The 26042-nt window shown below is 37.3% G+C and overlaps 5 protein-coding genes across 6 annotated transcripts; 2 read left to right on the top strand and 3 right to left on the bottom strand.

Moving 5' to 3' along the window:
* Positions 1-468: 468 nt before the first annotated feature.
* Positions 469-2128, bottom strand: LOC105968166 (protein ANTAGONIST OF LIKE HETEROCHROMATIN PROTEIN 1). The gene has a single exon (XM_012992789.2). The coding sequence runs from the start codon at positions 2019-2021 to the stop codon at positions 567-569; it is 1455 nt and encodes a 484-aa protein (XP_012848243.2). The 5' UTR covers positions 2022-2128; the 3' UTR covers positions 469-566.
* A 965-nt stretch (positions 2129-3093) lies between these two features.
* LOC105968121 (U-box domain-containing protein kinase family protein) lies at positions 3094-8155 on the bottom strand. The gene is made up of 9 exons (XM_012992741.2): positions 7754-8155; positions 6776-6897; positions 6581-6696; positions 6140-6261; positions 5815-6062; positions 5611-5712; positions 4848-5276; positions 3700-4443; positions 3094-3591 (listed from the first exon to the last, which is right to left on the bottom strand). The coding sequence occupies exons 1-9, from the start codon at positions 7938-7940 to the stop codon at positions 3409-3411; spliced, it is 2253 nt and encodes a 750-aa protein (XP_012848195.2). The 5' UTR covers positions 7941-8155; the 3' UTR covers positions 3094-3408.
* Positions 8156-9341: 1186 nt separating this feature from the next.
* Positions 9342-13867, bottom strand: LUT2 (Lycopene beta/epsilon cyclase protein). 2 transcript variants are annotated; one of them, XM_088826705.1, is made up of 12 exons: positions 13531-13859; positions 13124-13441; positions 12118-12289; positions 11571-11706; positions 11374-11484; positions 11185-11287; positions 10872-11015; positions 10680-10787; positions 10485-10581; positions 10232-10360; positions 9780-9912; positions 9342-9651 (listed from the first exon to the last, which is right to left on the bottom strand). In XM_088826705.1, exons 2-12 carry the CDS (start codon positions 13415-13417, stop codon positions 9486-9488), a joined length of 1593 nt encoding a protein of 530 aa, XP_088682831.1. In that variant the 5' UTR covers positions 13418-13441; positions 13531-13859; the 3' UTR covers positions 9342-9485. The 2 variants fall into 2 exon arrangements, with proteins under 2 accessions (XP_088682831.1, XP_012848159.2); XM_012992705.2 differs by having other exon boundaries at positions 13124-13867.
* A 4202-nt stretch (positions 13868-18069) lies between these two features.
* Positions 18070-21439, top strand: LOC105968131 (Homeodomain-like/winged-helix DNA-binding family protein). The gene is made up of 6 exons (XM_012992752.2): positions 18070-18431; positions 19429-19649; positions 20494-20578; positions 20665-20748; positions 20829-21102; positions 21199-21439. Exons 1-6 carry the CDS (start codon positions 18282-18284, stop codon positions 21228-21230), a joined length of 846 nt encoding a protein of 281 aa, XP_012848206.1. The 5' UTR covers positions 18070-18281; the 3' UTR covers positions 21231-21439.
* A 464-nt stretch (positions 21440-21903) lies between these two features.
* DWA1 (DWD (DDB1-binding WD40 protein) hypersensitive to ABA 1) lies at positions 21904-25987 on the top strand. Its single transcript, XM_012992715.2, has 13 exons — positions 21904-22219; positions 22314-22345; positions 22456-22545; positions 22650-22720; positions 22854-22899; positions 23482-23542; positions 24079-24132; positions 24228-24308; positions 24643-24682; positions 24817-24929; positions 25233-25343; positions 25425-25541; positions 25732-25987. The coding sequence occupies exons 1-13, from the start codon at positions 22019-22021 to the stop codon at positions 25819-25821; spliced, it is 1107 nt and encodes a 368-aa protein (XP_012848169.2). The 5' UTR covers positions 21904-22018; the 3' UTR covers positions 25822-25987.
* The last annotated feature ends 55 nt before the right edge of the window (positions 25988-26042 follow it).

The following is a 26042-nucleotide window of genomic DNA, read 5'->3' as shown; positions in this document are numbered from 1 at the left end:
TATGTAAATAAGAATTGATATTGAATATTTCTACTAATCCCCTAATCTTGGTGAGTGTGGTAATTAGTACTCCCACTTTTGCCGAGTGAAGCCGAGTTAGTTAACTTAGTGGTAATTAGTGGCTCAGAACTCTAAAAGTCAACTCATAAACACACACATTGACATAAGAACAGAGTCAACCTTTGACTGGTCCTATCTACGCCCTCCCAATTTCTTTATCCCATCACCATAAATAACTCAAAAAAAAAAAAAAAAATCCGGTCTTGCCCACTCAGTGTAACAACAATGATACTTTTCTAAACCTCGTATGCCTCAACTGATTTCGAGATGCCTCAACTGATTTCGAGGATAATAAGTTGTTGTAAGATTCTACGATCGAGTACTTGCAGCCGCATTACAAGAATTTTTAGGGATCGGTTTCGTTTTTTTTTTTGTTGGTGCAAGATACTCCTATAATAATAAAATAAATGAATAAATAAATAAATCATCTTCTATTAATGAAAATAACTTAATAAGAATGTATACAAATAAATCAAAGAATTAAAAATCCTATACATATAAATATACTAGAGTGAATTAGTGCCGGCAAGATTGTGATGCAACAGCTTATGCGCAATCTTATCCCTAACATGCAAAGCATTAACAGACCTGACGTCATTCTCCGGCACGATGACGTCATCAAAAAGCTGGAAGCCCAATTCACCATCGCCCAACCCGTCTTTTCTCAGTTCACATATGTTATGCAGTACGCAGCACGCGCCGAGCACCACCGGCAAATCCTGCAGTTTCATCTCCGTCCTCTTCTGCAAGCAGCTCCACCGGGCTTTCAGCCTCGCGAACGAGCCTTTAGCTACGCGCTGAACATCCTCGATCTTCTCGTTGTACGCGTGCTGCGTCCACGTCAGATTCTGGTGGGTGTACGGAACCAGAACCCAGTCCATTAACGGGTAGCTCGAGTTTCCGGCGAGCCACGTGTCTCTCAGGGCGCCCTTGTTCGCTCTCTGGAAGAGGGCGGATTTCTCCAGGACTTGGTCGTCGGACATTGAGCCCGGGTAGCCGATGCAGATGTCGGTGAGTACTCCGGTGGGGTCCACCACCCCCTGGACGGTGATTGAGTACGAGGTCTTTTGGTTTCTGTCTGTGTGGCGTTTGTTGAAGTAGGCGGCGACGCTGGTTTTCGGGGCGATGATTGGGATGTGGGTTGTGTACATTGCTCCGGCGAGGTTTGGGATGCCGGAGAGAAGTTCGAATTCGGTTTTGATTTTCCGCATTCGGGTTTCGTCCGGCCACTGGAGGAATTTCGGCATCAGGACGGTTTTTATGGCGGTGCAGACTTCGAGCACTAGTTTATGGCAGGTGGAGATTCCTAGTCCGAACCGCTTCGACACCTCGCGGAGCGCTTCGCCGGTGGCGAGCCGCCATATGCACACGGCGACGCGCTGCCGGACGGGGATCGCGAGGCGGAGGGCGGTGTCTTTTCTGGTGACGGCCGGTTCGAGTTCTTCGCAGATTAAATCGAAGGTGGCTCTGCTCATACGGAAGGCCGACTTGAATTCATCTTCCGGATAATCCGGGCTGTCGACTTGCTCCCACCACGCTTTCGATCGGTTTTTCACCCACAGGCGGCGCTGCCCGCCGCCGCCGCCGCCTGTGGCGGCGGCGGCGGAGGTGGACTCGTCGGGTGTTTCTTCGGAGCGCGGCCGTTTGGGTTGTGGGGAATTTCTGGAATTGGTTAAATTAGAGCTGCCGTCCATTTCTTGATTGAAGAATGAAAGGTGGTGGTGCGCCGCCGTGAAAAAATTCTGGGGGTGGTTTTCCTCCGGCGGGGCCGGAGTATCGAGTGCGAAGAATCGGGTGAGTAATTCGTCAACGGATGGGTCGTTGTCGATGGTTTCGCATCTGGGTCGCTTATTGGGGGCGGAAAATGAAATGGTGGCGGCGGCGGCGGCGGAGCCGGAATCTTGAACGAAGGAGAAAAGGGAAGAGTAGTCTTCAAGAACAGGGAAAGGTGAAATTTCCATTAAAAATTAAATTAAAATAAAAATCAAAATCAAAATAAAATATAGAAGAGGAGTGTATTTCAGAAAGGGATTGAAGAGTGTAGAAAGAGGGAAGAGAAGAGTCTGAATGAAGAAGAAATGGAATTGGGTGTTTTTTTGTTATATATACCGCTGCCACGCGGTAGGGGGTGGGGTAGCGCGTAGGACGCGGTGGGGAAGAAGATTCCTGAAAGGCGAGTGAGTGGACTATTTTGTTTTTGTTTTGTTTTGACGGGGACTGTTTGGTTTTGATTTGAAAGCGGAAAAAGTAAATAAATAAATATAATAATATTATAATAAGATTGTTTTTGACGCGGTTACAACAAAAAGGCACGTTTTGGGTATTTGGGAATATGTGGGAAGTGAGGAGGAAATTCAGTTCTGCTACTTACTTATTTATTCATCAATATTAAGTTTTAACTCACTAACTACTACTACTATAAACTAATTAATAATATATATATATATATATATATATATATAGAAAACGTGGTTTATGATTTAGATGGTCAATAAACACGCTTGACCTTACTATCTGGTCTCTAATTTGTGTGAAGAGTCAAACAGGAAAAAACAAGTGTATCTGATGTCACTGATGCACGTTTTCTTTAAGCTCGAGTCAAATGACAATTTGAAACCCACGTTTGGATAATTACATATATAAATAAAACAAATTGTACCTATATTAAAATGTTTTTTTGATGTTTGATTAGTTTATCTGTCCTTGTCATTTGTGCAGTGTGCTTTGTTTTCTAATATCACTGATGCAAAATATAAGATAACAAGCACCATGTTGAATCATTTATTCCAAGTTATAGTTTTTATTAATATTTTATCATTTTCTTTTTAATCGAGTTCGAGCTCGAGTCAAGTTTCATTACTAATTGAACGTAAATATATATTCAAATTGGGCTCGTTAAAAATCGAAATCGAACTTATTGACGAGCTGGGTATTGGTAAAGCCCAAAGGAAGGTATATTACTAGTTATTATAATTTAGACCTATTTGAAGGTCTATTTAACAATGAAACTTACTTATGGGCCTTAGAACTATGTTACATCAAATGGACTAAATAATAAAAAGAGTAAATAGCACTTAACCCCCTGTTGTTTGAGCTTTGTGCACATAGATCCAAAATGTAGCGTGGGCTTCTTCCTAATAACAATAAGGGCAGGCAACCCCTAATACTGTAAAATATTTACAAACTATCAAACTATACATTGCCAGAAGCAGCAATTGCAAAAATGCAGAGTAGAAATATACACTCAAAACTGATTCAAGGACAAATATATCCACAAGCAGAACACGTGCAAATTAAACCGTAACACCGATTCACTGATGAACGAATGTTTTTTTTTCACTGATGAAGTTATCCTTTTAGTTTCCTCCATTCTTGAATGGCGGAATGAAGCATATAATTCGGAGTTAGCGTCTTGTTTTGCAGTTTTTCTCTTGTCACCGGTGATACGTCGTGCCTGTCGAGCCATGCTTTTATCGCACCATGCTCGTACGTAAAACCATCACCTGCTATGTGGGGATTGTCCATTATTTCCTGCATTTCAATTCTAAGAGTAAGATTTATGTGCCCACAAAAAAATAAGTCGGATAATAATAGGTTCTATATATACATAACTATCTATATGTATATGATCTTTTTCACCTGAAGGATTGGGCAGTAAAAGTGTTTAGGTACATGGTCTCTCCCAGTAGAGCTAACAGAATCAGCAAATTCAGCAAGTCGTTTCAAAATCGGAAGTACCTCCGTTTCAAGGTCTGGCCGATCTCTACATCTAAGTTTGCAGCATTTTAACGCGATATGTGCTAATTCTTCTGCTTGAGCTAATGGCCAGTCAACAATTGACTTATCGAGAATCTCCGATAAAGTGCCACTGCTTACAGCCTTTTCGAACTTCGTTATAAGCCCATTTGGATGGCGTGAGGCCAACAACTGAAGGGCTATTACTCCAAAAGAATAAAGATCGGATTTTGGTCGGAGAGTTCCAGTTCTCTGATACTCAGGATCCATGTAGAACAGTGTACCTGCTATCACGGAATCCCTATATTGCGTGACACTGTCAGGGACAACATCGGAAATTATTTTTGCCAAGCCCACATCTCCGATTTTGCTCACGAAATTCTTGTCTAGTAAAATATTTCCGGGTTTTAGATCTCGGTGAACTATGGACTCTGGCTTCGATTGGTGCAAGAAGGCAAGCCCACAAGCTACTTCAAAAGCAATTCGGAATCTAACTGGCCATGGAAGTGGAGGTCTACCTTTTCTCCGCAGAATATGTTCCTCCAGGTTTCCGTTTTCCATATACTCATAAACAAGGCAGCCATTTTCTGGACAGGCTCCAAGCAATAAGACAATGTGAGGGTGCCGTAATTGGCTAAGGACTTCTACCTGCATGTTCAATCAACCATTTAATGATATTGAAAGTTACATCAATAATAACAGTATATAGCCATTACAATATTTTGAAACGAGGTGATGATATCTGATAAGCGAAAACATATATATCATGCAGATTACCCATCATAAGTGCATGCTGAAATTTCAAATTAAATACTATGCACTGAGTATCTACTTGTGCATGATCAATTTTCAAAAGCTTTTAAGGGTATATGTGACTGTTAGTCATTTCTTTAACAAGTGATCTCATAAGAGTTTAACAGCTTTTGCTGTTTGTGATGAATAAGAAAGTTCATGCTTGAAGTTGTTACAGCGGGGAAGGTAAATGAGATTTGAGAGAGTAGGTTGTGCAAATGTGGGAAAAGTACAATAACTAGAATATATGAAGGCCAAACCTCTTTTAGAAACTCCTCCTTTCTGTCAGCTGCATCAGGGCGAAGGATTTTGACAGCCACTGAGGTGTGATCAAGGCTACACTTGTAAACTTTACCATATGCTCCTTCCCCAATCATGTTACTTTCAGCCAAAAAACCAGTTGCCTTCTGTATGTCCTGCATTGTATACCTTTTATACCTTCGGTCACTAGACAATAGTGCTTCAACAATTCTCTTTTTCTCTAACGACTCTTTTTGGGCCTTCAGCTCTGCCATCTGCCTTTCATATGTCTCTTTAGCTAGAAGTTGTTTTGCCATCTCAACCTCCTTCTCAGCTTTCAGATACTTCTGTTTCTCTAAAGCAGCAGCTTTCCTTAAACTTTGTTCTCTTCTTTGTGCAGCATTCACTCTTTGTGCTTCTTGAACGCATTCAGAATTAAGCAACTGAACCTGAAACATAAAGCTTCAAAACTTAGTTTTATTTTTTGGGGAGTCAAGTGTTGATTCCTGATCTTGAGATATCCGATTCGTATCATATATTGCATGTGAAATGAAGCTAAAACTGACTGATAAACTGACTCTGTAAATATAGGATGGGGTAGCCATTGTTCTTTTCTTGGTATTTTTTTACAGAGAAACATTTATTGTGAACCAAATTAATATAAAATAACATTCTGGAATGGAGCTGACATAAATAAATAAATAAAGGATATGATATATCATCTTCAATGTATTGGATATCAAGTATTCTAGTAGAGAGATAGTAAACAAGTTAAGCTCTCACCTTGCTTTGTGCATGGACAAGGCCTTCACAAGTTCGGTTGTACATGGTTAGGGTATTCTCCAATTCTAGGCGCATTCTTTCTATTTCAGTCTGAACGTCTGACTGCAGAACACAAATAAGTACACTTCTCATTGAGTGAGGATTTGAATTTTACTTTCTTGATGAAAACAAGTTTTCATTGTAGAAAAGCTAATAGGCAATTACCTGCTCTGAGTATGTAGAAGAAATGGATGGAAATCCTTTATTTTTCGACTTATCTGAGTGACCATCTTCTGAGTCTTGATGGACTATTTCCTGAACAGAACCAGAATGCATGGAAGAGAACCTTGGGGTGTGCGCCTGAGAATTTGAATGACTAACATCTGAGAGGTAGCTAGAATATTTGGACTCAGCGGATGATGAAGAAACGCTGGATTCTTGTTTACTAAATCCACGTGAAACACTCTCCCTCTCTGGTAAAGTACAAAAGAAAACCAATTAAGGATGAAAATGGTAGCCGAATGATGACGGCACCCAATAACTGACATACCAGAAGTTAACATAGGGTTCAATGAATTTGAGATGATTTTATTTGCAGAGACTACGTAGATGTCGCACGTGTCGGGAGCATGTTTGAGAACAATTGACGGCACCTCGGAATCCTTTCGCTTCCTAATAAATAAAAAAATGAATCATCAATTACAATGTGAACAAAACACATGCTACACCTAAAGCATACAAGATATCATTATAAACAGAAATACATTCACATGGAAACTTCAACTTGCAGTTTACTGTTTCTCTCCAGAAGTGAGAAAATCCAGTGTTAATGATCATTGAATCCAGTAGCAAGTAAGTATGAACATGTAATAATTATCTCCAGTCATTACAAACTACTACTATTTTAGCATTCAAATCACGGCCATACAAGGATTCAATTGGAAAGAAATTAGAAGCAGAAAAAACGTAAACAATACTAAGTGGCATTTACCTCGCAAAGTAACCGGAGGTGCAAGATCCCAGCACCAAACTTGTATTTTTCGAATCAGACATGTATCTTAAAAGTGCAAATGCAGGACTGTCTCCTTCCAATAACAAGGTTTCAATCTAGAGAGGTTCAAAATATTATAAGGTCGATGAACTTGGGAAAAATTAACTGAAAATTAGACTGAGAACAGAGCCCCACCTTTTCTGTCTCATACAGACGCTTGAAAGTTTGAAAACTTTCTTCACACTTTGCCCTCACATCTTGGATATACATTCCCGCCGCGCTTGCGTCTAGATCCTTGACGGAGATGCAACCACCCGCTGTTAAATGCATAATTGACAGAAACGAACACGTTAACTAATGTAGCAAGCTAAATAATGATGATATAGCACATGTCACATTTGTGATCCTGACCCTTAGATGACAAATTTTTCGAACATAGAGAAATCGGCAACAGTTAGCACAGAGCCTAATTATATTAAATACTAAATACAAAAAGATAAGAATACTGTAGGTAAATCAAAAACCCAATATTCTGGGGACCAAATAGAACAAGCAACCCAAAAATGAGCCAAAAAAGAGTATCCGGTCAAAAACCAAGGTAATAACATTATCTAGTTCTTGGCTTTTCTATTCTTGTGAATTTCGTAAAGTCGGAAAAATATATAAAAAATTAACAAAAATGGAAATGGAAAATAACTCAGGGATTGATATGAACAGTTTTCAATGCAAATTGCAGAGGAACTGCTCAGAAATGAAGGGGAAAGGAGAAACTTAAATTACATCCATGCCTTGCAGCTATTGGAGTTTCCTTTTCGATTTACCGGTGCATCTAATGAAGAAAAACCAATAAATTTTCGAGTTTAGTTCTGCCTAATTAGAATACTTCCAACTTTTCAGGTTCCTCAATTCCACATCAAAAGACACACACACACAGACAATATTAACAACTCCAACATGCAGCAAGAAAAATCGAAAATACTCCAGCTAATTCCAAATTATTCAACCCTAGTATATCTAACTAGCGTTCCCTATTCAGTTCCAATTAAATCATAAAAAATAAATAAAATTAGCGCACCCACACACACTGAGCGACCAGTGTGTTTTCCGTTTTTATGTGCAGATACAAAGAGAAGGGCGGGGTTTTGAGGGAGAAATGAAAAGAAGCTAACATACAAGGAGTAGGAACAGAAGTGATGGCGCGCATAACATGAACCAGAACCAGACGATCGGCTTTGTGCAACAAATTCTCCACCGCCCACCGCACCGCCCTCTGCGTTCCCCTCCCCTCCGCGCTCTTCACCGCCACAGCCACCACCACATTCGCCGTAATCGGAGAACGACCACCGCCGCTAACCCTCATCGCCAATTTTTTTTTTTTTCAAGTTTCTAGCTTAAGATAATAAATAAAGAGAGAACAATTTTATGTTGACTGATACTTATGCGAAATTTGAACAGTGCGAGGGAATAAGTGGGGCCCGGTCGTTGGGAAAAATGAACGGCCCAGATGAAATCTGGAACGTGCTAAGCCGTTCAATTTCAAGTGCATGAATCTGCCCCTTTGGAGGACCGTTCACTGTAGGAAACCAAACATTGAATTATTATTTATTTTGTTGAATTATTATTTTTTTTTGGGTAGTGAAATTTGTAAATATTCCCACTAGGCCACCACCATTTTTCTAAATATTATAATAAGATTCAAGTTGGTAATTCTTTTTTATATTAAGTTGACAATATTCTATTTTCCATTAAATTATAATGGAGAAAACATTTATGTTGTCTATGGTTGGTTGACTAAGTTATTTAGAGAGAGGAGAGAGAATCTGTCAACCAGTTAGATTGATAATGTTGACTTGCTGAGTTAAAACGGATATAATACGAGTTTTTAAGTTAGAACATGCTGAACAACATAATTATATTTGGAACTAATTAGTCTACAAGTTGTACATGAAAATTATTTTTTCATTTTTTTTACAAGGTAATCCACAATTATATCCGTGTCATGGTAAAAGGTCTAAATTGCAGTGGAAGTAGTTAAAACGGTAGATTATTTTCAGATTGATATGTCTGATTAGACCGACTCAGTAGGCTCATTAATTCGTTTCTGTATTTGGCTAAAATTTAAAGCCCAAAACAAAGGATACTTATAAATGAATTACACTCTTAATAATATGTATATATATCATAAAATTTGAATTTAAATTTATAATAATATGTTTGTATGGGTTTGTCATCAATTGTCCATGTGGGGAGGTCCGGGTATGAACGACCAACAATCGAATGCCGTGGACGCTTAGGGTCCGTAGTTTTAGGACTAACTTGTACCGCTACAAGTGGTATCAGAGCTAATGTTACACGTTAGAGCAATTATTTAGGGGGCCAAAACTTCTTTTTTTTATTGAAACATTCTATGGATAGAAGTTAGAACACGTATCTGAGGAAAAGTTTATGAACATGTTCTTTTTAATAAAATAAAAAAAAAATAAAAAATCATATAATATGAGTTCCGATTCCATGGCATATTCGCAATAATAAAACATAGTAGTTATAAATTTGAATTTTATTGTAAATGAATTCATTCAAACATTGTAACTAGTAATTTACAATTGTCTAGTAGCCTTAAAGAATGGCCATGTAAACCAACTAGGATTACACTAATCAATCAAATTTAACTTCATGAATCCAGGGAACATGGAAACCACCTACCCTCAGGTGGAAAATATAATTAAGAGGATATTTTTAAATGTTCCTTAATAATCAGCCATTTGCAACATATATAGAAGATTTAATTTCACACAGTATCTGTACATACAAAAGTTATTTACATACATGAACAATTAATGCAATCTGAAAGGACATGTGGAAATTTTCGACTTTTATTTATTTATTTATTTTTTCTCTTCTCTTTCTATATCGTAAGATAACTCTTTACCATAATTGCGCCCGTTGGATCAGATATGAGATGGTTGATGAGGCACTTTCTCATGTCATTTGGCGCTATAACAAACATATACAAGGCAAACAATAGTAGATCACCTGACGATAGAGTCGAGCCGAGGAACCCTTGAGACATCCTGTTGGAATTATTTAACATAGTTGTTTATAAGAAACGAGCTTTCTTCGTAATAAAATCTTAACTTCGCTGAAATCTTGAAGCTAATATGATTTAGAGTGATAAAAAATGGGACGTTGTATATAGTACCATTTTGGCAAACGGAAGAACGAGTGGAAGAATGTCCTTATGCCTTCAGTATCCAGTTGTACGATGAGAGCTAATCCGAAGAGGAAAAATGCTCGTTGTCTTTTCCTCTCGAGGGGCCAAAGAGCATTCCAGGCTGAACAAAGACATAACTTAATTTAACAGGACAGATAAGAATATTACTGCATAAATATCTTTCTTATAAACCCTTTAATAAACAGAAACAATGATTTAAGTGCAGTTTTCCCTAAACAATCTAGGAATTTGATACTCCAATTTTATTTTTTACGATTTGCAACGTATCCAAGTATCTTGGGCAAAGTGTAATTAATATGTGATAGTCTGAAATTTCAATAGCTATAGAGAAAACAATATGAAATTTCAATAGCTATAGAGAAAACAATATATGAAGATAGGGAATCAATGGATAAATATATGCGAGGTCGATAATGTACCTTGCATTGAGATATTCTCTGAAATCCCCGAGCTGGCTAGCATGTTTCTAGCATGGCCTTGTTTCAAAATATTAGCAATAGTAGACGCGTATTTTGGGGCCTCTGATAGTGATCTAACAACCGAGTATCCTGTTTCATGACAGTTTTATGTAATTATTTCATATTAAATTTTGTTATAAAAATTAAACCTATGAAGCATTTGAAAAATTATAGTAAGCAATGGATATCAAGGTGTCTTTCATTATAATATTACCTGTGGCTGGATGGACCATGCTAGCAGCAGCACCAAAGGCGAGGTTCTTCTGCTCAGTGTTTGGCAAAGAACCACCAACAGGAATATAAGACCACTCCTGCACGAAGTTTCACGTAATTATCGAGCAATATTCAGAAGTATGGTTCCAAATTAAGATTTCTAGACAAAATAAAGAGAGAGCATTTTTAAGTGTACCTCTTCGTAGGTTCTTACGATGCGGACACCCATTGTCTCTAGTCTTGACATGAGTTTATTTTTCAGTAGTTCAAAAGGCATGGCATCTTTCGATGCTAAACACGTTTCCTGCTAAGCAACTCGTGTTATTTTAAAAGATAAGTAATAATGTTTCTGCGGAACATGATTCTGTGTAATAAAGTTTGATCAAACCTCAAAGAAAACTTTTGTCGGGGACATGGGCATTGCATAAAGAAATGTCGGATACTGCGCTTCTAGACATTCAACTTTATCTCCCATGAAATCTCTGTAGTCCATGAAAACCATCAGGCTGGGGTCATACGGATTATTTTCCACCTGCAATTAGAAACGGTATATCTAAAACTTCTAGCAAGAGATCAATAGCACCAAGCTTCCAATAATTTGAATCATGAAAAACCAACAACAGATATATATATATATTTCCGAAAAGGAGCACTAAATGCAACAAAGCTTTGATATTCTTGACATTTATTTACGTTCATACCTCAACCTCAATACCATAGGCTGTCTGAACAGAAACCCTTGGACCCCCAACCTCATACTCTAGAAGTTTCCCTGAGGCTGCACCGGATGCTACTGTGGCAAGCCTGTAATTTTAGTTCAGATGCATAATGAGAAAATTAATTTCATTACAAAGTAAAAGAGTGATTAAAGATAGAACTAATTAGCACACCTGCAGGGAATCACGATATTGCCTTCACATTCGACAAGTCTGTGGCCGCTTGAAGCTTCAGTTATCCGTTCCACTTTCGTGCTAAGATACGATACACCTGACTCGACACACCTAGGAAAATTAATATGAGTTACAGAACTACTAACTGTGATCCATCTTGTAAAAACAAACACATAGTTGTGGTTAACTTTTTTTACCTTTTCAGTAACTCTTCGTGGAGCAAATGGCGACTAACGCGTCCATATGCGCGGCCAACAGAAATAGGGTCATTGTCATCTAGATATACAATGGTATCCCGCCAAACATGCTCAATGCAACGTTCAAGCCCTAGATCTGAAAAGTTGGCAAAGAAGCTCATTTAATGTAGAAGAAAAGGGTGCAAAATGAACGCTATGCTATTTTTATTTGTATATTCTATTTAAAAGATCGACATAGCCGAATTTATGCTCTTTTAACAGAAGTGTGATACATTTAAATTTAAATTACACAATTAAATGATTGCTCTCACTATCACATGGAAATCAATCTACTAATGTAGAAAAAAGGAAAGAAATTGATATTGGAGAACTTTTTAGAAATCGCAAAGTTGGCTTATCAAGAAACTTCTATTTCCCACAAGCAGGAACCATTGGATGCACAAAATTCTTACCTAAGTCAACTTTTCGTTTTTCACAATTTTATATGCGTCAAATCGATTGATATAGGAAAGCCAAATAATAGGAATCAGATCAAGACGAAGCGCACCTCTAAATTCATCCTCCCACACCCCGTAGTTATTTGTGAAAGGGAGATCAGGGCCAATAAGTCCAACACTCAAACCTAGCTTAGCTGACTCAGCAGCGAGCGCTAGCCCAGCAGGTCCGCAACCGATTACCACCAGATCTAGTACATTATCTCCAACGACTATTCTTGGCAACTGCAATCATGACAGCAAAAATATGCCGATAAAGATAGTAAGTGAGATTGATCAATAATTGATGGAATCATAAGGAAATATTTAGGTCGAACATAACTAAAACTTGGCAAAATAATTATTTACGTCATAATTCAATATTGATAAAAAGGTTTTCTGCATACAAGCCTAGACAGGACGAAATCTTAGTACATTACTGAATAATCCATAGAATATCATCTCATCAATGCCTAGTGCATGCTTTTAGAAGTCGAGGGCCACTTTATGTGTGTCTCTACTCTCGGTCGCTAACTTCAATATCGAAACTGTACGAAGAACCAAAACCCTTATGATGTCGTTATCAATTATAGTGCTGCTTAATTGAGTAGTACATGGACCAAATTCTCTATACGATTAAATAAATCTTATTCTAGTTAGAACCCTGAATTCTGTTATCCGGAAGAGAAGAAACTACGAGGGAAAAGCCAAACAATATTGATCCTTCAATTCAAACATTGTTCGATGTTTACGGTAATTTAATTACGTCTATTTTATAATCATATAACTGGCAATGCGATCACAGTCCTAGAAAACTCCAATTACCCACGCTGTTTTTTATTTTAAATAATTCCGGAAATGCTAAACATTGATAATTAATTGCTGTCTATTCAAAAATCGAAGATGAATTCGGTAATTTGTAGCGGTAATCAACTAACTGATGGCACTAGTTTATCAGGTATATGCATGAGACGAACCCTAGCCAACCCAAGGAACAAAATCCCCAAAACATGTCTGTTAAAAAAAAAAAAAAAAACAGGAAATTAAAAGCAAAAACAAAATCATAATTGAAAATGTGACCTTATCCGAAAGCTTTGATTGGTGGTCCATGTCTTTGTTCTGCTGCATTTGAACAAACGAAAGCTCGGAGCCACCGGCCTTCACGTAATCCTCCTCATCGGCGAAATCTTCCTTCACCGGCAAAGCCAAACAGCTCTCGCTCCCAACACTCGCGCACCGTACGGGAAAAGCAGGCGATGTGGAACAACTGTGTGCGTATTTTAGTGTGTGTTTTTTCCCGCTCCTCGAAGAACTCATCGTCGGGTAAACAGAGACCGCCATTGCTGCCAAATTTCTCGCTGCTAAACCCTCCATTTTTAATATATTTTTTTTTTACTTCTGCACGCAGTAGCTGTTTCAGTGTGTGTGTGTGTTTTTACTAGAATATTTGTTAAGAGGGAATGCAGGGAAGAAGAAACTGCACGAACCTGAGGGTTTGATGATTGGTGCTTTTTGGCTATGGGGTTTTCAGCTCTTTTATATTTTCTGTGTGGGCAAATGCTGATAGGATAGGGGGGGAGGTGAAGTTTTGATGAGATTCAACGTTCATCCCCCCCCCCCCCCCCACGTGCCACGTGGACGGGTGTGATTTGCTGTTTTTGTTGGAGGGCCTAACAAAAATTATTGGTCGTCGGAAGATTTTGGAATTTTTTTAAATTATTGTATGAGATTTTTTTGGTGCAGACATGGATTGGGTTTTGGGTAGGAATGTGGGTGATGGTCTCGTGAGTTTTGGGGGAAGAAAGGTGGGTGATGTGGTCTGTTGGATACAGCTTTTTTCATGTATTTCCTTTTTTGTCTTTTTTTTTTCTTTTTTTTAATATTTATTTGTATTTAATATTAAAGATGCAAGTGAAGCGACAAATTTACCCCTCAAAATTTCACGTGCAAAGCACATGTTTTAACATTCCGGTCAAAATTGCCCAGTTTAGGGGGCACCGTGCAACGAATTAACGAGTTCAGGTCGTGCAATTTTTTTTAATGGAGAGAGGTCCAAAATATTTTAGTACTTTTGAAAAATCAATTTTTCGTTTTAAGAAATCACCGTCTCCGCCTCTGCTCCTCCGACGTCAAAGATCCTAACCTCATCCTCATCTTCTATTGATCTATGAGCAAAATAGGATTTGAATACATTTTATTTGAACTGAATATGGGCCGCTGAGGAGATGTACTGTACCAATTATCGGAGATGGATGGTGCTGTTATTTTTTCGACAGAGAATGTTACCTGGCTCGCCGACGAAGCTATATCCTTGAAAGGAGGATGAGTGGTGGTCGTCGGAAGATTTTGGAATTTTTTTAAATTATTGTTTGAGATTTTTTTGGTGCATACATGGATTGGGTTTTGGGTAGGAAGGTGGGTGATGGTCTAATGAGTTTTGGGGAAGAAAGGTGGGTGATGTGGTCTCTTGGATGACAGCTTTTTTCATGTATTTCCTTTTTTGTCTTTTTTTTTTCTAATATTTATTTGTATTTAATATTAAAGATGCAAGTGAAGGGACGAATTTACCCCTCAAAATTTCACGTGCAAAGCACATGTTTTAACATTTCGGTCAAAATTGCCGGAAGATTGAGTTTAGGGGGCACCGTGCAACGAATTAACGAGTTCAGGTAGAAACGTGCAATTGTTTTTAATGGAGAGAGATCCAAAATATTTTAATCCTTTTGAAAAATCAATTTTTCGTTTTAAGAAATCACCATCTCCGCCTCTGCTCCTCCGACGTCAAAGATCCTAACCTCATCCCCATCTTCTATTGATCTATGAGCAAAATAGGATTTGAAGACATTTTATTTGAACTGAATATGGGCCGCCGAGGAGATGTAGTGCACCAATTATCGCAGATGGATGGTGCTGTTATTTTTTCGCCACAGAATGTTACCTAGCTCGCCGACGAAGCTATATCCTTGAAAGGAGGAGGAGTGGTGGTCGTCGGAAGATTTTGGAATTTTTTTAAATTATTGTTTGAGATTTTTTTGGTGCAGACATGGATTGGCTTTTGGGTAGGAAGGTGGGTGATGGTCTAATGAGTTTTGGGGAAGAAAGGTGGGTGATGTGGTCTCTTGGATGACAGCTTTTTTTCATGTATTTCCTTTTTTGTCTTTTTTTTTTTTTTTTAATATTTATTTGTATGTAATATTAAAGATGCAAGTGAAGGGACGAATTTACCCCTCAAAATTTCACGTGCAAAGCACATGTTTTAACATTTCGGTCAAAATTGCCGGAAGATTGAGTTTAGGGCGCACCGTGCAACGAATTAACGAGTTCAGGTAAAAACGTGCAATTGTTTTTAATGGAGAGAGATCCAAAATATTTTAATCCTTTTGAAAAATCAATTTTTCGTTTTAAGAAATCACCATCTCCGCCTCTGCTCCTCCGACGTCAAAGATCCTAACCTCATCCCCATCTTCTATTGATCTATGAGCAAAATAGGATTTGAAGACATTTTATTTGAACTGAATATGGGCCGCCGAGGAGATGTAGTGCACCAATTATCGCAGATGGATGGTGCTGTTATTTTTTCGCCACAGAATGTTACCTGGCTCGCCGACGAAGCTATATCCTTGAAAGGAGGAGGAGTGGTGGTCGTCGGAAGATTTTGGAATTTTTTTAAATTATTGTTTGAGATTTTTTTGGTGCAGACATGGATTGGCTTTTGGGTAGGAAGGTGGGTGATGGTCTAATGAGTTTTGGGGAAGAAAGGTGGGTGATGTGGTCTCTAGGATGACGGTTTTTTTCATGTATTTCCTTTTTTGTCTTTTTTTTTTTTTTTTTTAAATATTTATTTGTATTTAATATTAAAGATCGATGCAAGTGAAGGGACGAATTTACCCCTCAAAATTTCACGTGCAAAGCACATGTTTTAACATTTCGGTCAAAATTGCCGGAAGATTGAGTTTAGGGGGCACCGTGCAACGAATTAACGAGTTCAGGTAAAAACATGCAATTGTTTTTAATGGAGAGAGATCCAAAATATTTTAATCCTTTTGAAAAATCAATTTTTCGTTTTAAGAAATCACCATCTCCGCCTCTGCTCCTCCGACGTCAAAGATCCTAACCTCATCCCCATCTTCTATTGATCTATGAGCAAAATAGGATTTGAAGACATTTTATTTGAACTGAATATGGGCCGCCGAGGAGATGTAGTGCACCAATTATCGCAGATGGATGGTGCTGTTATTTTTTCGCCACAGAATGTTACCTAGCTCGCCGACGAAGCTATATCCTTGAAAGGAGGAGGAGTGGTGGTCGTCGGAAGATTTTGGAATTTTTTTAAATTATTGTTTGAGATTTTTTTGGTGCAGACATGGATTGGCTTTTGGGTAGGAAGGTGGGTGATGGTCTAATGAGTTTTGGGGAAGAAAGGTGGGTGATGTGGTCTCTTGGATGACAGCTTTTTTTCATGTATTTCCTTTTTTGTCTTTTTTTTTTTTTTTTTTTTTAATATTTATTTGTATGTAATATTAAAGATGCAAGTGAAGGGACGAATTTACCCCTCAAAATTTCACGTGCAAAGCACATGTTTTAACATTTCGGTCAAAATTGCCGGAAGATTGAGTTTAGGGCGCACCGTGCAACGAATTAACGAGTTCAGGTAAAAACGTGCAATTGTTTTTAATGGAGAGAGATCCAAAATATTTTAATCCTTTTGAAAAATCAATTTTTCGTTTTAAGAAATCACCATCTCCGCCTCTGCTCCTCCGACGTCAAAGATCCTAACCTCATCCCCATCTTCTATTGATCTATGAGCAAAATAGGATTTGAAGACATTTTATTTGAACTGAATATGGGCCGCCGAGGAGATGTAGTGCACCAATTATCGGAGATGGATGGTGTTGTTATTTTTTCGCCACAGAATGTTACCTGGCTCGCCGACGAAGCTATATCCTTGAAAGAAGGAGGAGTGGTGGTCGTCGTAAGATTTTGGAATTTTTTTAAATTATTGTTTGAGATTTTTTTGGTGCAGACATGGATTGGGTTTTGGGAATGAAGGTGGGTGATGGTTTCGTGAGTTTTGGGGAAGAAAGGTGGGTGATGTGGTCTGTTGGATGATAGCGTTTTTCCATTATTTTCTTTTTTGTCTTTTTTTTTAATATTTATTTGTATTTAATATTAAAGATGCAAGTGAAGGGACGAATTTACCCCTCAAAATCTCACGTACAAAGCACATGTTTTAACATTTCGGTTAAAATTGCCGGAAAATTGAGTTTAGGGGGTACCGTGCAACGAATTAATGAGTTCATGTAAAAACGTGCAATTTTTTTTTTATTTGAGGGGTAAAGTGTAAATCGGCCCTTAATTTAGAGGGCAAACTGCTTTTTACTCAAATTAAAATATATGAATGGGCTAAATACACATGGCTATAAATTGATAGAAAATATTTGAATTCTATAGTGGGCTGAATGAAGCCCACCATTGCCAAAGGGTGCGGCGATTTGTTTATTAAGATTCGCGAGAGAAATAAACGGTCGAGGCGGTTTTTGGGTTTTCGGATAGTTGTATCAAATTAAAGGCTAATTAGTGGAATTCTTAATTTTGTGCAAAAAAAAAAAAAAATCTAAACAGTCAAGTATAAGAAAAACGGAGGGAGTAGTTGCCAACGGATTTTCGAAAAAATAAAGTGTACATATATATGCACTTTTCAAAAATTTCGGAATTGGCGCGAGTCGATCTTAGCTGTGTAAAAAGCTCATCTAACATCACCGAGTGTAGCATCTACAAAATCCATCGCAAGTGGTATGAGATGTTACACTCGATGAAATAATTCACGAGAATACATAATTATAAGCGTACATTTGCTTACTACATAAATACTGACTTTGCACTAATTAATTTGACAAAGATTCATAGAAAAAAAAGTCAAAAGAAGTATTTGAAAATTTCAATCGTACAAGGCATGTAATGAAGATTTAAATTGTGCGTTTAGGGCAATTGACCGATATTAAAGGTAAGTAATTTAAAATTTATTTAATTCGATTATTTGTTTCATAATTTGTCCATAATTAAATTTTCTTCTGCCTAAATACCAATTACCCAGCTGGTGAGGAGGAGCCCTTATCAGCATTGCCGCCGCAATCACACAAACCCTTTCACGCGGAAAACTTCGAATTGATTCGTCGGAACAGACACCGGGAAGAATTTGAGAAGCGGCGGCGGCGGCGGCGAGGTTTGCCGTGAAGAGATGGGAAATCCTAAGCAGAAGTGGACGGCGGAAGAGGAAGAGGCGCTTCGAGCCGGTGTGGCGAAACACGGCGTCGGAAAGTGGAAGCTTATTCAGAGAGATCCTGTGTTCAACCAACTCCTCTTTGCTCGCTCCAACATTGATCTCAAGGTTTGTGCAGGATTTATAGGTTTTTTTTCTTTTTTCTTCTTTTAATGTGTTTTTTTTTTGTTTTACTTTTGTTAATTTATTTGCATTTGTGCATTCATTAGCAGAATTGTAGATGGTGTTCAGCGGCTCGTAATCGTATAATTAGGATAAAGTTACTGTTGTGTTTTTCCCCAGTTCATGTGTTGTTGGTTCCTGCTTATCCTGTTGCTTAATTGGTTGGATAAATTAATCGGACATCATTGTAATTAACTTGGATTTGATAGTTGATCCCGATGTTAACACGTGGATTCGATACTTGATCTTGCAATAAATTTGCTCGTACGGTCCACATTGATTAGTTTCCAAGTCTGTAATAAAATTCACGTCGTCATGTTTTATTATTTCGATTAGGATGAAGTTAATGTTGTGTTTTTTCCCAGTTCATATGTTGTTGGTTCCTGCATATCCTGAGCTTAATTGGATGGATAAATTAATCGGACATTATTGTAATTAACTTGGATTTGATAGTTGATCCCGAGGTTAACACGTGGATTTAATAGTTGATCCTGACGTTAACACGTGGAGTCGATAGTTGATCTTGCAATAAATTTGCTCGTACGGTCGACATTGATTAACCCGAGCATATATTTCTAGGGTTTCCCTAATCTCTCAAGAACTCCCCTGAAAAACTTTAATGAAGTTTCCAAGTCTGTAAAAAAAAAATTGACAAAAATTCATGTTATCATGTTTTATTATTTCGATGCTACTGCTCGTAGATAAAGATGTGTGGTTGCGTCACTATGTGCACATCCATAATCATATTATTTCGATGTTACTGCTTGTAGACAAAGATGTGTGGTTGCCTCACTATGTGCACATCAGTAATCATACTCTTTACACAAGCTTACTTACTAGGTCTCTGGTTACTAATATAAATTGGTCAAAAACAAATACAAACATGTCCGATTAAACCAGAAACCGTACAATTCGTGACTGTGTTATTGTTTTGGTTATGCAGGATAAATGGCGGAATTTGAGTGTAGCAAATGGACAAGGGCCTAGAGATAAAACGAAGATAACAAAACCGAAGGCCAATCCTGTTGATGCACCTGCTACCCCACTGCCAGCTGTCGCTCAGCCCTCTACTGCCGTCGTTCCATCTTCGCAGGATGTGGTAACTACTGATGTAGTTATGCTAGATCCTTCGAAACCCTTACCTGAAGGAAACAACGCTGCCAAGTCAGTTATTATCCCATGTTTATATTTAGTGTACTGGTATTATCTTTTTTTTTTTTTGGCAATAATTATTATGCTAGCAACCCTGGTCATCTAGTGAATACGCTGATATTTGCTTAATCTCGAGAAACCTTATTAATCTAGTGAAATTTGTAAGGGGTCTAGATGCTTAGATGTCAATTGCTAGGTGTTACGACTTACGTATATGTCGATTGAAACCATATTCGATATTTTGTCTAACAGGAGAAACTTCATCAACATTTGAATGAACTTGCCGGCCCGACATAAATTCTAAAATTGGAGCCCATATCACGAACGGCTTAATCTGATTTTTTAATTGCGAGAAGTCTTGTGTAGATCATGTATGGAATTGAACTAAATATATATAACTAGTCAATATCTAATATCACATATATATGTCTTTCTTCCATAACGTAAACCATTAGATGCAATTGGATTTGAGAATCAATCCAAATCCCGTTTTTGTAAATTATTTTCTCCCTTCCGTTTTATTTATGATTATTCCAAACCAATACAATCTATTTGGGCAAATAAATTAGTGCGAATTCTTTGTGAGGTTAGATTCAAAGATAGTTTTCTTTCATGGATTTTGTCTGCCTCATTGAGCGTACTTAAGGGCATTTTAGTATTTACTCTTATCTTTCCATTTTTGGGCTCGATGAATGTCCAAAGGGGATGTGGAATATAAGTTTCGGTTGCAAATTAGATTATGACACAGCTTAATTGACAATAACAGATTTGTTTGATTGAGGTTTTGTTGTTGTTGCTCATACCTTTATAAATCTTTATTTTTGTTTAGGACATGAAATAATTGCTTTGTTCTCAGGTACAATGCAATGATATATGAGGCGTTGTCTACTCTTAAAGAGCCAAATGGATCACATTCTGGTGCAATTGCTACTTACATCGAGGTTTGTCTTTCATGCCATCATTAGTTATATATATTTAAAATTCATAATATCCCTCCGATTATATCGCTCGGATGTACTGCATGCAGCAACGGTACGAGGTGCCGCAAAAATTCAAGAGAGTGCTGAGTTCTAGATTAAGGAGGCTCGTGGAACAAGACAAACTTGAAAAGGTGAATATTTTTTGAGTTCGTTTTTTTTCCTAAGACAAAAAAAATTACTAATCTAAATCTTGAAATCCAATTAATTACAGGTTGAAAATTGCTACAAAATGAAAGGTGACGACGCTTTAGTGACAAAAGTCCCACCTGTGAGACAGAAAGAAACGTGGCCGAGACAAGGCCAGAGCATAGGATATCTGGGAGATACAGTGGAGGAAGCAGCTACTGCTGCCGCTTACAAAATCGCAGAAGCTGAGAACAAATCGTTTGTGGCAGCTGAAGCAGTCAAAGAGGCAGAGAGGGTTGCGATGATGGCTGAAGAAATGGAAGCACTCCTCCAGTTTGCTACAGATTGCTATGAACAATGTAATTAAATAAATTCTCTTACCGTTTATTGTTCTCTTATTTGTTGTTTTTAAAACATGTCGTAATCGAATCTGCATCTTTTGTTTGTATCGGCAGGCCAACGTGGTGAAGTCGTTCTATTTGCATAGGATTCGTGGATCGACGGTGCCTTTTGTGAAAGATATATATTACTTTTTCGAGAATTCGTAAATATTACTTGTTGTCGTTTTGAGAGACGAAAAGATTATTTATCTGGTGTTGCATTTACTGCATTTTAGTTTATGTGTTTTTTCTGTTTTCGAGCTTGATCTTGACATGTGAGTGTTCTTCTTCAATAGATTCACTTGTGGACTGAAAATTTGATTGATGCGTAAAAATGAACGATGATTCTAAGAGAAAAAGAAAAGGGTAAATTACGACCACCTCCCGAGGAAAGATCAAATTATGAAAAAACTTATCTTCTTTCCATCCCTCAAAAGTGAATATTTTTACACAACCATTCTTAGAGTGTCCACAAAATTATCTTCTGCCAGTCTTGTGTACAAATACTTTATTCTTACGATGTCGAATTAAACACAATCTTCTGTAGTTTGCAATCGTTTTGTGTAAAAATGCAGTTTCTGATGCACCACAATCTGATATTTATAAAATTTGGTAAAACGAGTAAAAATTAGAGAATATTCTACATAATCTAGAAGATTCCATTAAATTTGACAATACAATGTCGGATGTGTAAGAACTAAGAAGGTTCACGGTTGGTTTAGGTAGGTGATTGTAATTATTCAAAATATGAGGGATCTCTTTGTAATTTTACCCTATCTCAGGCACCGTAGTTTAGCGCGCGAATACTCGTCCAATTCGACCCAAATACTTGTACATCACAGTTCGTCGATTCAGCGTATACCACCGATTCAGAGGAGTGGAGAAACGGGAGAAAATGGGCGTGGAAAAAATGGACTGCACAAATTGGGATGAAGATTCGTACAGAGACGGCATTCTACAAGAAAGAGAAACTCTTTCCCGGACCGTTTTCCGGACCGCCTTCGCCCCAAACCCTAACCCTAATCCCAATTCCGACCACATCATCACCGCCTCAAGCGATGGCTCCATTGCCTCTTACTCCATTTCCGCCTGCCTCGTAATTTTCACTTGTTGGCATTCGATTGTTTCTGTTAAAACCTACGCCGAATTCTCATTCTGATTTTTTTTTTTTTTTGGTTGTTTGGTGGCAGGAGATGGGTTGTGGAAGCGCGAGGGGTCGAAAGTGAGTTCATTTCATTTTATACATACTAGTTTGTTTGCTGTTTCTTCTTTTAGTTATTTATATTTGGTTATGGTGTATTTTGAATGACTGGGTTTTTGTTTTTTGTGAAGTTGGTTAATGGCAGAACCACAGTTTTTGATCCAAGGGCACGATGGGCCAGCTTATGATGTTAAATTTTACGATGATTCGTTGTTGTTGAGGTATTAATTCATTATTGTGATTGGTTACGTGTTTTCTTGATTCTACTTAATTGTTATCGAGTAACACATTGACATACATGTTGACTTTGGGCTACATTTTCTAGTTGTGGTGATGATGGTCGGATTCGAGGATGGAAATGGAACGAACTTTTAGGAAGTGAGGTGTCCATGGAAGGTAATTTCAATTTGTCTTTTAAATCATAAAAGAATACACTCATTAGTAGTTGATTTTTTTACTGTTGTATTTTTTTTGTCTTGCTCGTTGTCTTCTTCTCTTGTTTGTAATTTTCATTTAAATGTTTTTGCAGGAGCCAAGATGAAGCCAATACTTGACTTGGTGAATCCTCAACATAAGTTAGTTGTCTTATTTGAAATGAATTCGAAAATACCAAAGTTAGCTTAACTATGCTTTTTGTATCTGGTTCTGTCCAGTGTTAAGGGCCAGATATATATGTATATATATTATATAATATATATTGCATGATGGGAATGATTACAGTGTACTGGATTCTTTAAAACCTATTAAGTCTCCATGAGTTAATCTATATGATTAATCGTCAAATGTTTATGCTTACGATGAAGTGATTTGACACGACAAACTTCATTTTCTGAGTTGTCAAATATTAAAGGGGTCTTAATAGTTAGGATATGCATTTCATGTGGTGTTCTAGTATTCAGTGGCATGGCACCCTATTTCCCATGAACACCAAGGTTAAATTTATTTTATGTTCTCCAAGACTTGTTCATGTTGAGAATTTTTGTATTCAAATGCATTTTACAGTAGTTTAATTTTATGAGCTTGTAGGGTCTGTAAATTGCGATGTTTTTCTTACTTTATTTACTACCTCTTTTTGCTTGTTTATAAAATCCACTAGTCATATATTTTGTTTCACTATCATCAATCACCAACTTTCTTGTATTATTCTTCTCTTGCAGGGGTCCTTGGGGTGCTCTCTCACCAATTCCGGAAAATAATTCTATTGCAGTTGATTCTCAGGTTTGAACATTTATTTCTGCTTAGTGTATCCACAGTTTTGACATGTTTAGTTTCTGGTGATTTATGTTTTGTCAGGTGAATAGATTGATTAGATATTTGTGGTTTAAGGAGATGGAACATTGTAAAGTGCTAGACTTTCTACTCTGACATAAGCTGCCACCTCAGACATAAGCCGTTATTGAAGTTATTTTATCCATTATTTCTGATGCTTTTAGAAATTTACATATTTCTACATCCTGGTACATTTGTGCATTGTGAACAATCACCCGACCCTCCTACAAATTTCCTGGCTAAAAGTAAAGGGATTTTTTGTAGCATAACTTTCTTACCTTGAAATAATAAATTTGCACAAAGCAATGGCCATGGTATTGTTAAATTCTTCCAATATTTGTTTTAGGGATGAGGTTAAAACTATTTATATTTGCTGACTTCCCAAATATCATTAGTTAGCATATTAATTTGAGTAGTTACGGCAGCAGACTTTGTCATGTTTTCATTTTATCATATTCACTACTTATTTTGATCATTGGTTGTAGAGTGGATCTATATATGCTGCTGCTGGTGATTCTTGTGCCTATTGCTGGGATATGGTATGTTTTGTTTCGTTTTTTTTTTACTGAATATTTTCTTGAAAGACACTGCGATTAGCACTGACACCGTAAGTAATATGTGTCCTGACGATCAGGAGAAATGCGAGGTCAAGACGGTTTTTAAAGGGCACTCAAACTATATACATTCCATCGTTTCCTGCAAATTAAGCAATCAGGTCAAAACTTTCCTTCTCTCCATATGCTTACTGTAAGTTTTTCTCCAAATTATTGTGGTGTCAAATAAATCATAAAGAGAAAAAAAAAAAGAAAAAAAAAAAGAGAAAAGAAAAGGGAAATAGTCTTCGAGGTTAGTTGCATGAAACAAGAAAATAATGCTACTGGAAGTTGTATAAATATTAAAGTGCTGAGAAACTGCAATAAGAGCTGTAAATTAAGATTTGTTTTGAAAGGAGGTTGAAGTTAGGGAGACTGTTATAAACCAAATTTGTCTTTGATACTTCTAATTTATAGGATTGTAATCTTTCCATATCTTGTTTGGTTGCATTACAGATTATCACTGGTTCAGAAGATGGTACTGCACGCATATGGGGTACTTAAATTACTGTATTTACTTGGGGAAACTTATCATCTTCCATGTTTTTTGTAGTTTATATTGCTTATTTATTTGATCCTCAACTTCGTATCAATTCATCTGACTTAATTAAATAATGTGATTTGGTGTAGATTGCAAAAGTGGAAAGTGTATCCAAGTAATCGATCCAGGAAAGGATGACAAGAAAGTATCTTTTCAATCTGCTGTCAGTTGCATTGCTCTTGATTCAAGTGAGAGCTGGTTGGTAAGATTTCACGCAGCGACCAATTTGTTCTGTTGCGCTTCTGTGTATGTATATATTGAATTTAAGTTTTAATGCATGGTATTATATCATAAATTGATCAAGATCTGGATAGAGTACAATTTTCATTTGGTAATTGAAAGACATTTTTGTCCTGCTATTTTTTAAATTATCATAAATTGAAAGGCTGCTTTAGTTTTTAAGTTGTGTTCAGAAAATCTAAAGAAAGGAATTGAATTTGTTTACTTCTCTGCTGTATATGACTGGACCTTGTTGTACAATTTCTCATATATCGGTACGTCGCAGGTTTGTGGAAAGGGTCAGTTCTTATCAGTTTGGAATCTTCCTGCTCGTGAATGCGTTTCAATGACCAAAACTAATGCTTCGGTCCAAGATGTTATATTCGATAATAATCAAGTAAGGTCCTTTATATCTACCTCATATTCCATAGAAAAATGACGTTTAATTGAAGCCTAAAATAGATTGTAATTTGCTCAGATTCTAGCTGTTGGAGCAGAACCATTACTTACGCGATTAAACATGAACGGGGATATACTCTCGCAGATTCAGTGCGCTCCTCAATCTGCGTTTTCCCTTTCCTTGCATCCTTCAGGGGTAAGTTCTCTACTACAATAACATATTGCGGCTATATCTTACGTTTGTAACTTTTTTTTTTTTACTTGTGCTATTATTTGGCCGACGCGTACATATGGACAAGAATATATTAATGAAAACTGTATTCTTAATAAGAAAAGAAAAATATGATTCTCACTTATCCATGGAATTATCGCGTTCGTTCGTGCAGGTAACAGCTGTATCTGGTTACGGAGCACTTGTGGACATAATCTCGCAGTTTGGGAGCCACTCGTGTACATTTCGATGCAGAGGCTTATAAGTTATAAGTTGAGCATTTATTTAATTCTGCGAGTATATTTTCGAGTTTTTGGCAACTGTTGTTGCTGTTTGGTTCAAAACTTCGAATATGGTAAAAGATGTATTGTCTTAATTCTTGAGTCACGTTTGCTAAGGCTAGTCTTCTATTGTACTTCTTTTCGTGGATTCGTACTGCATTTGATTAAAATTGGCTTCTTCAATATATTAAAAAAAGTCCAAATA

This window comes from Erythranthe guttata, chromosome 12 (genome assembly GCF_056151865.1).
Source record: "Erythranthe guttata isolate IM_541 chromosome 12, IM_541, whole genome shotgun sequence".
NCBI classification, from domain to species: Eukaryota; Viridiplantae; Streptophyta; class Magnoliopsida; order Lamiales; family Phrymaceae; genus Erythranthe; species Erythranthe guttata.
Note: the sequence above shows the minus strand (reverse complement) of the source record. Positions and strands in the feature narration are given on the sequence as shown.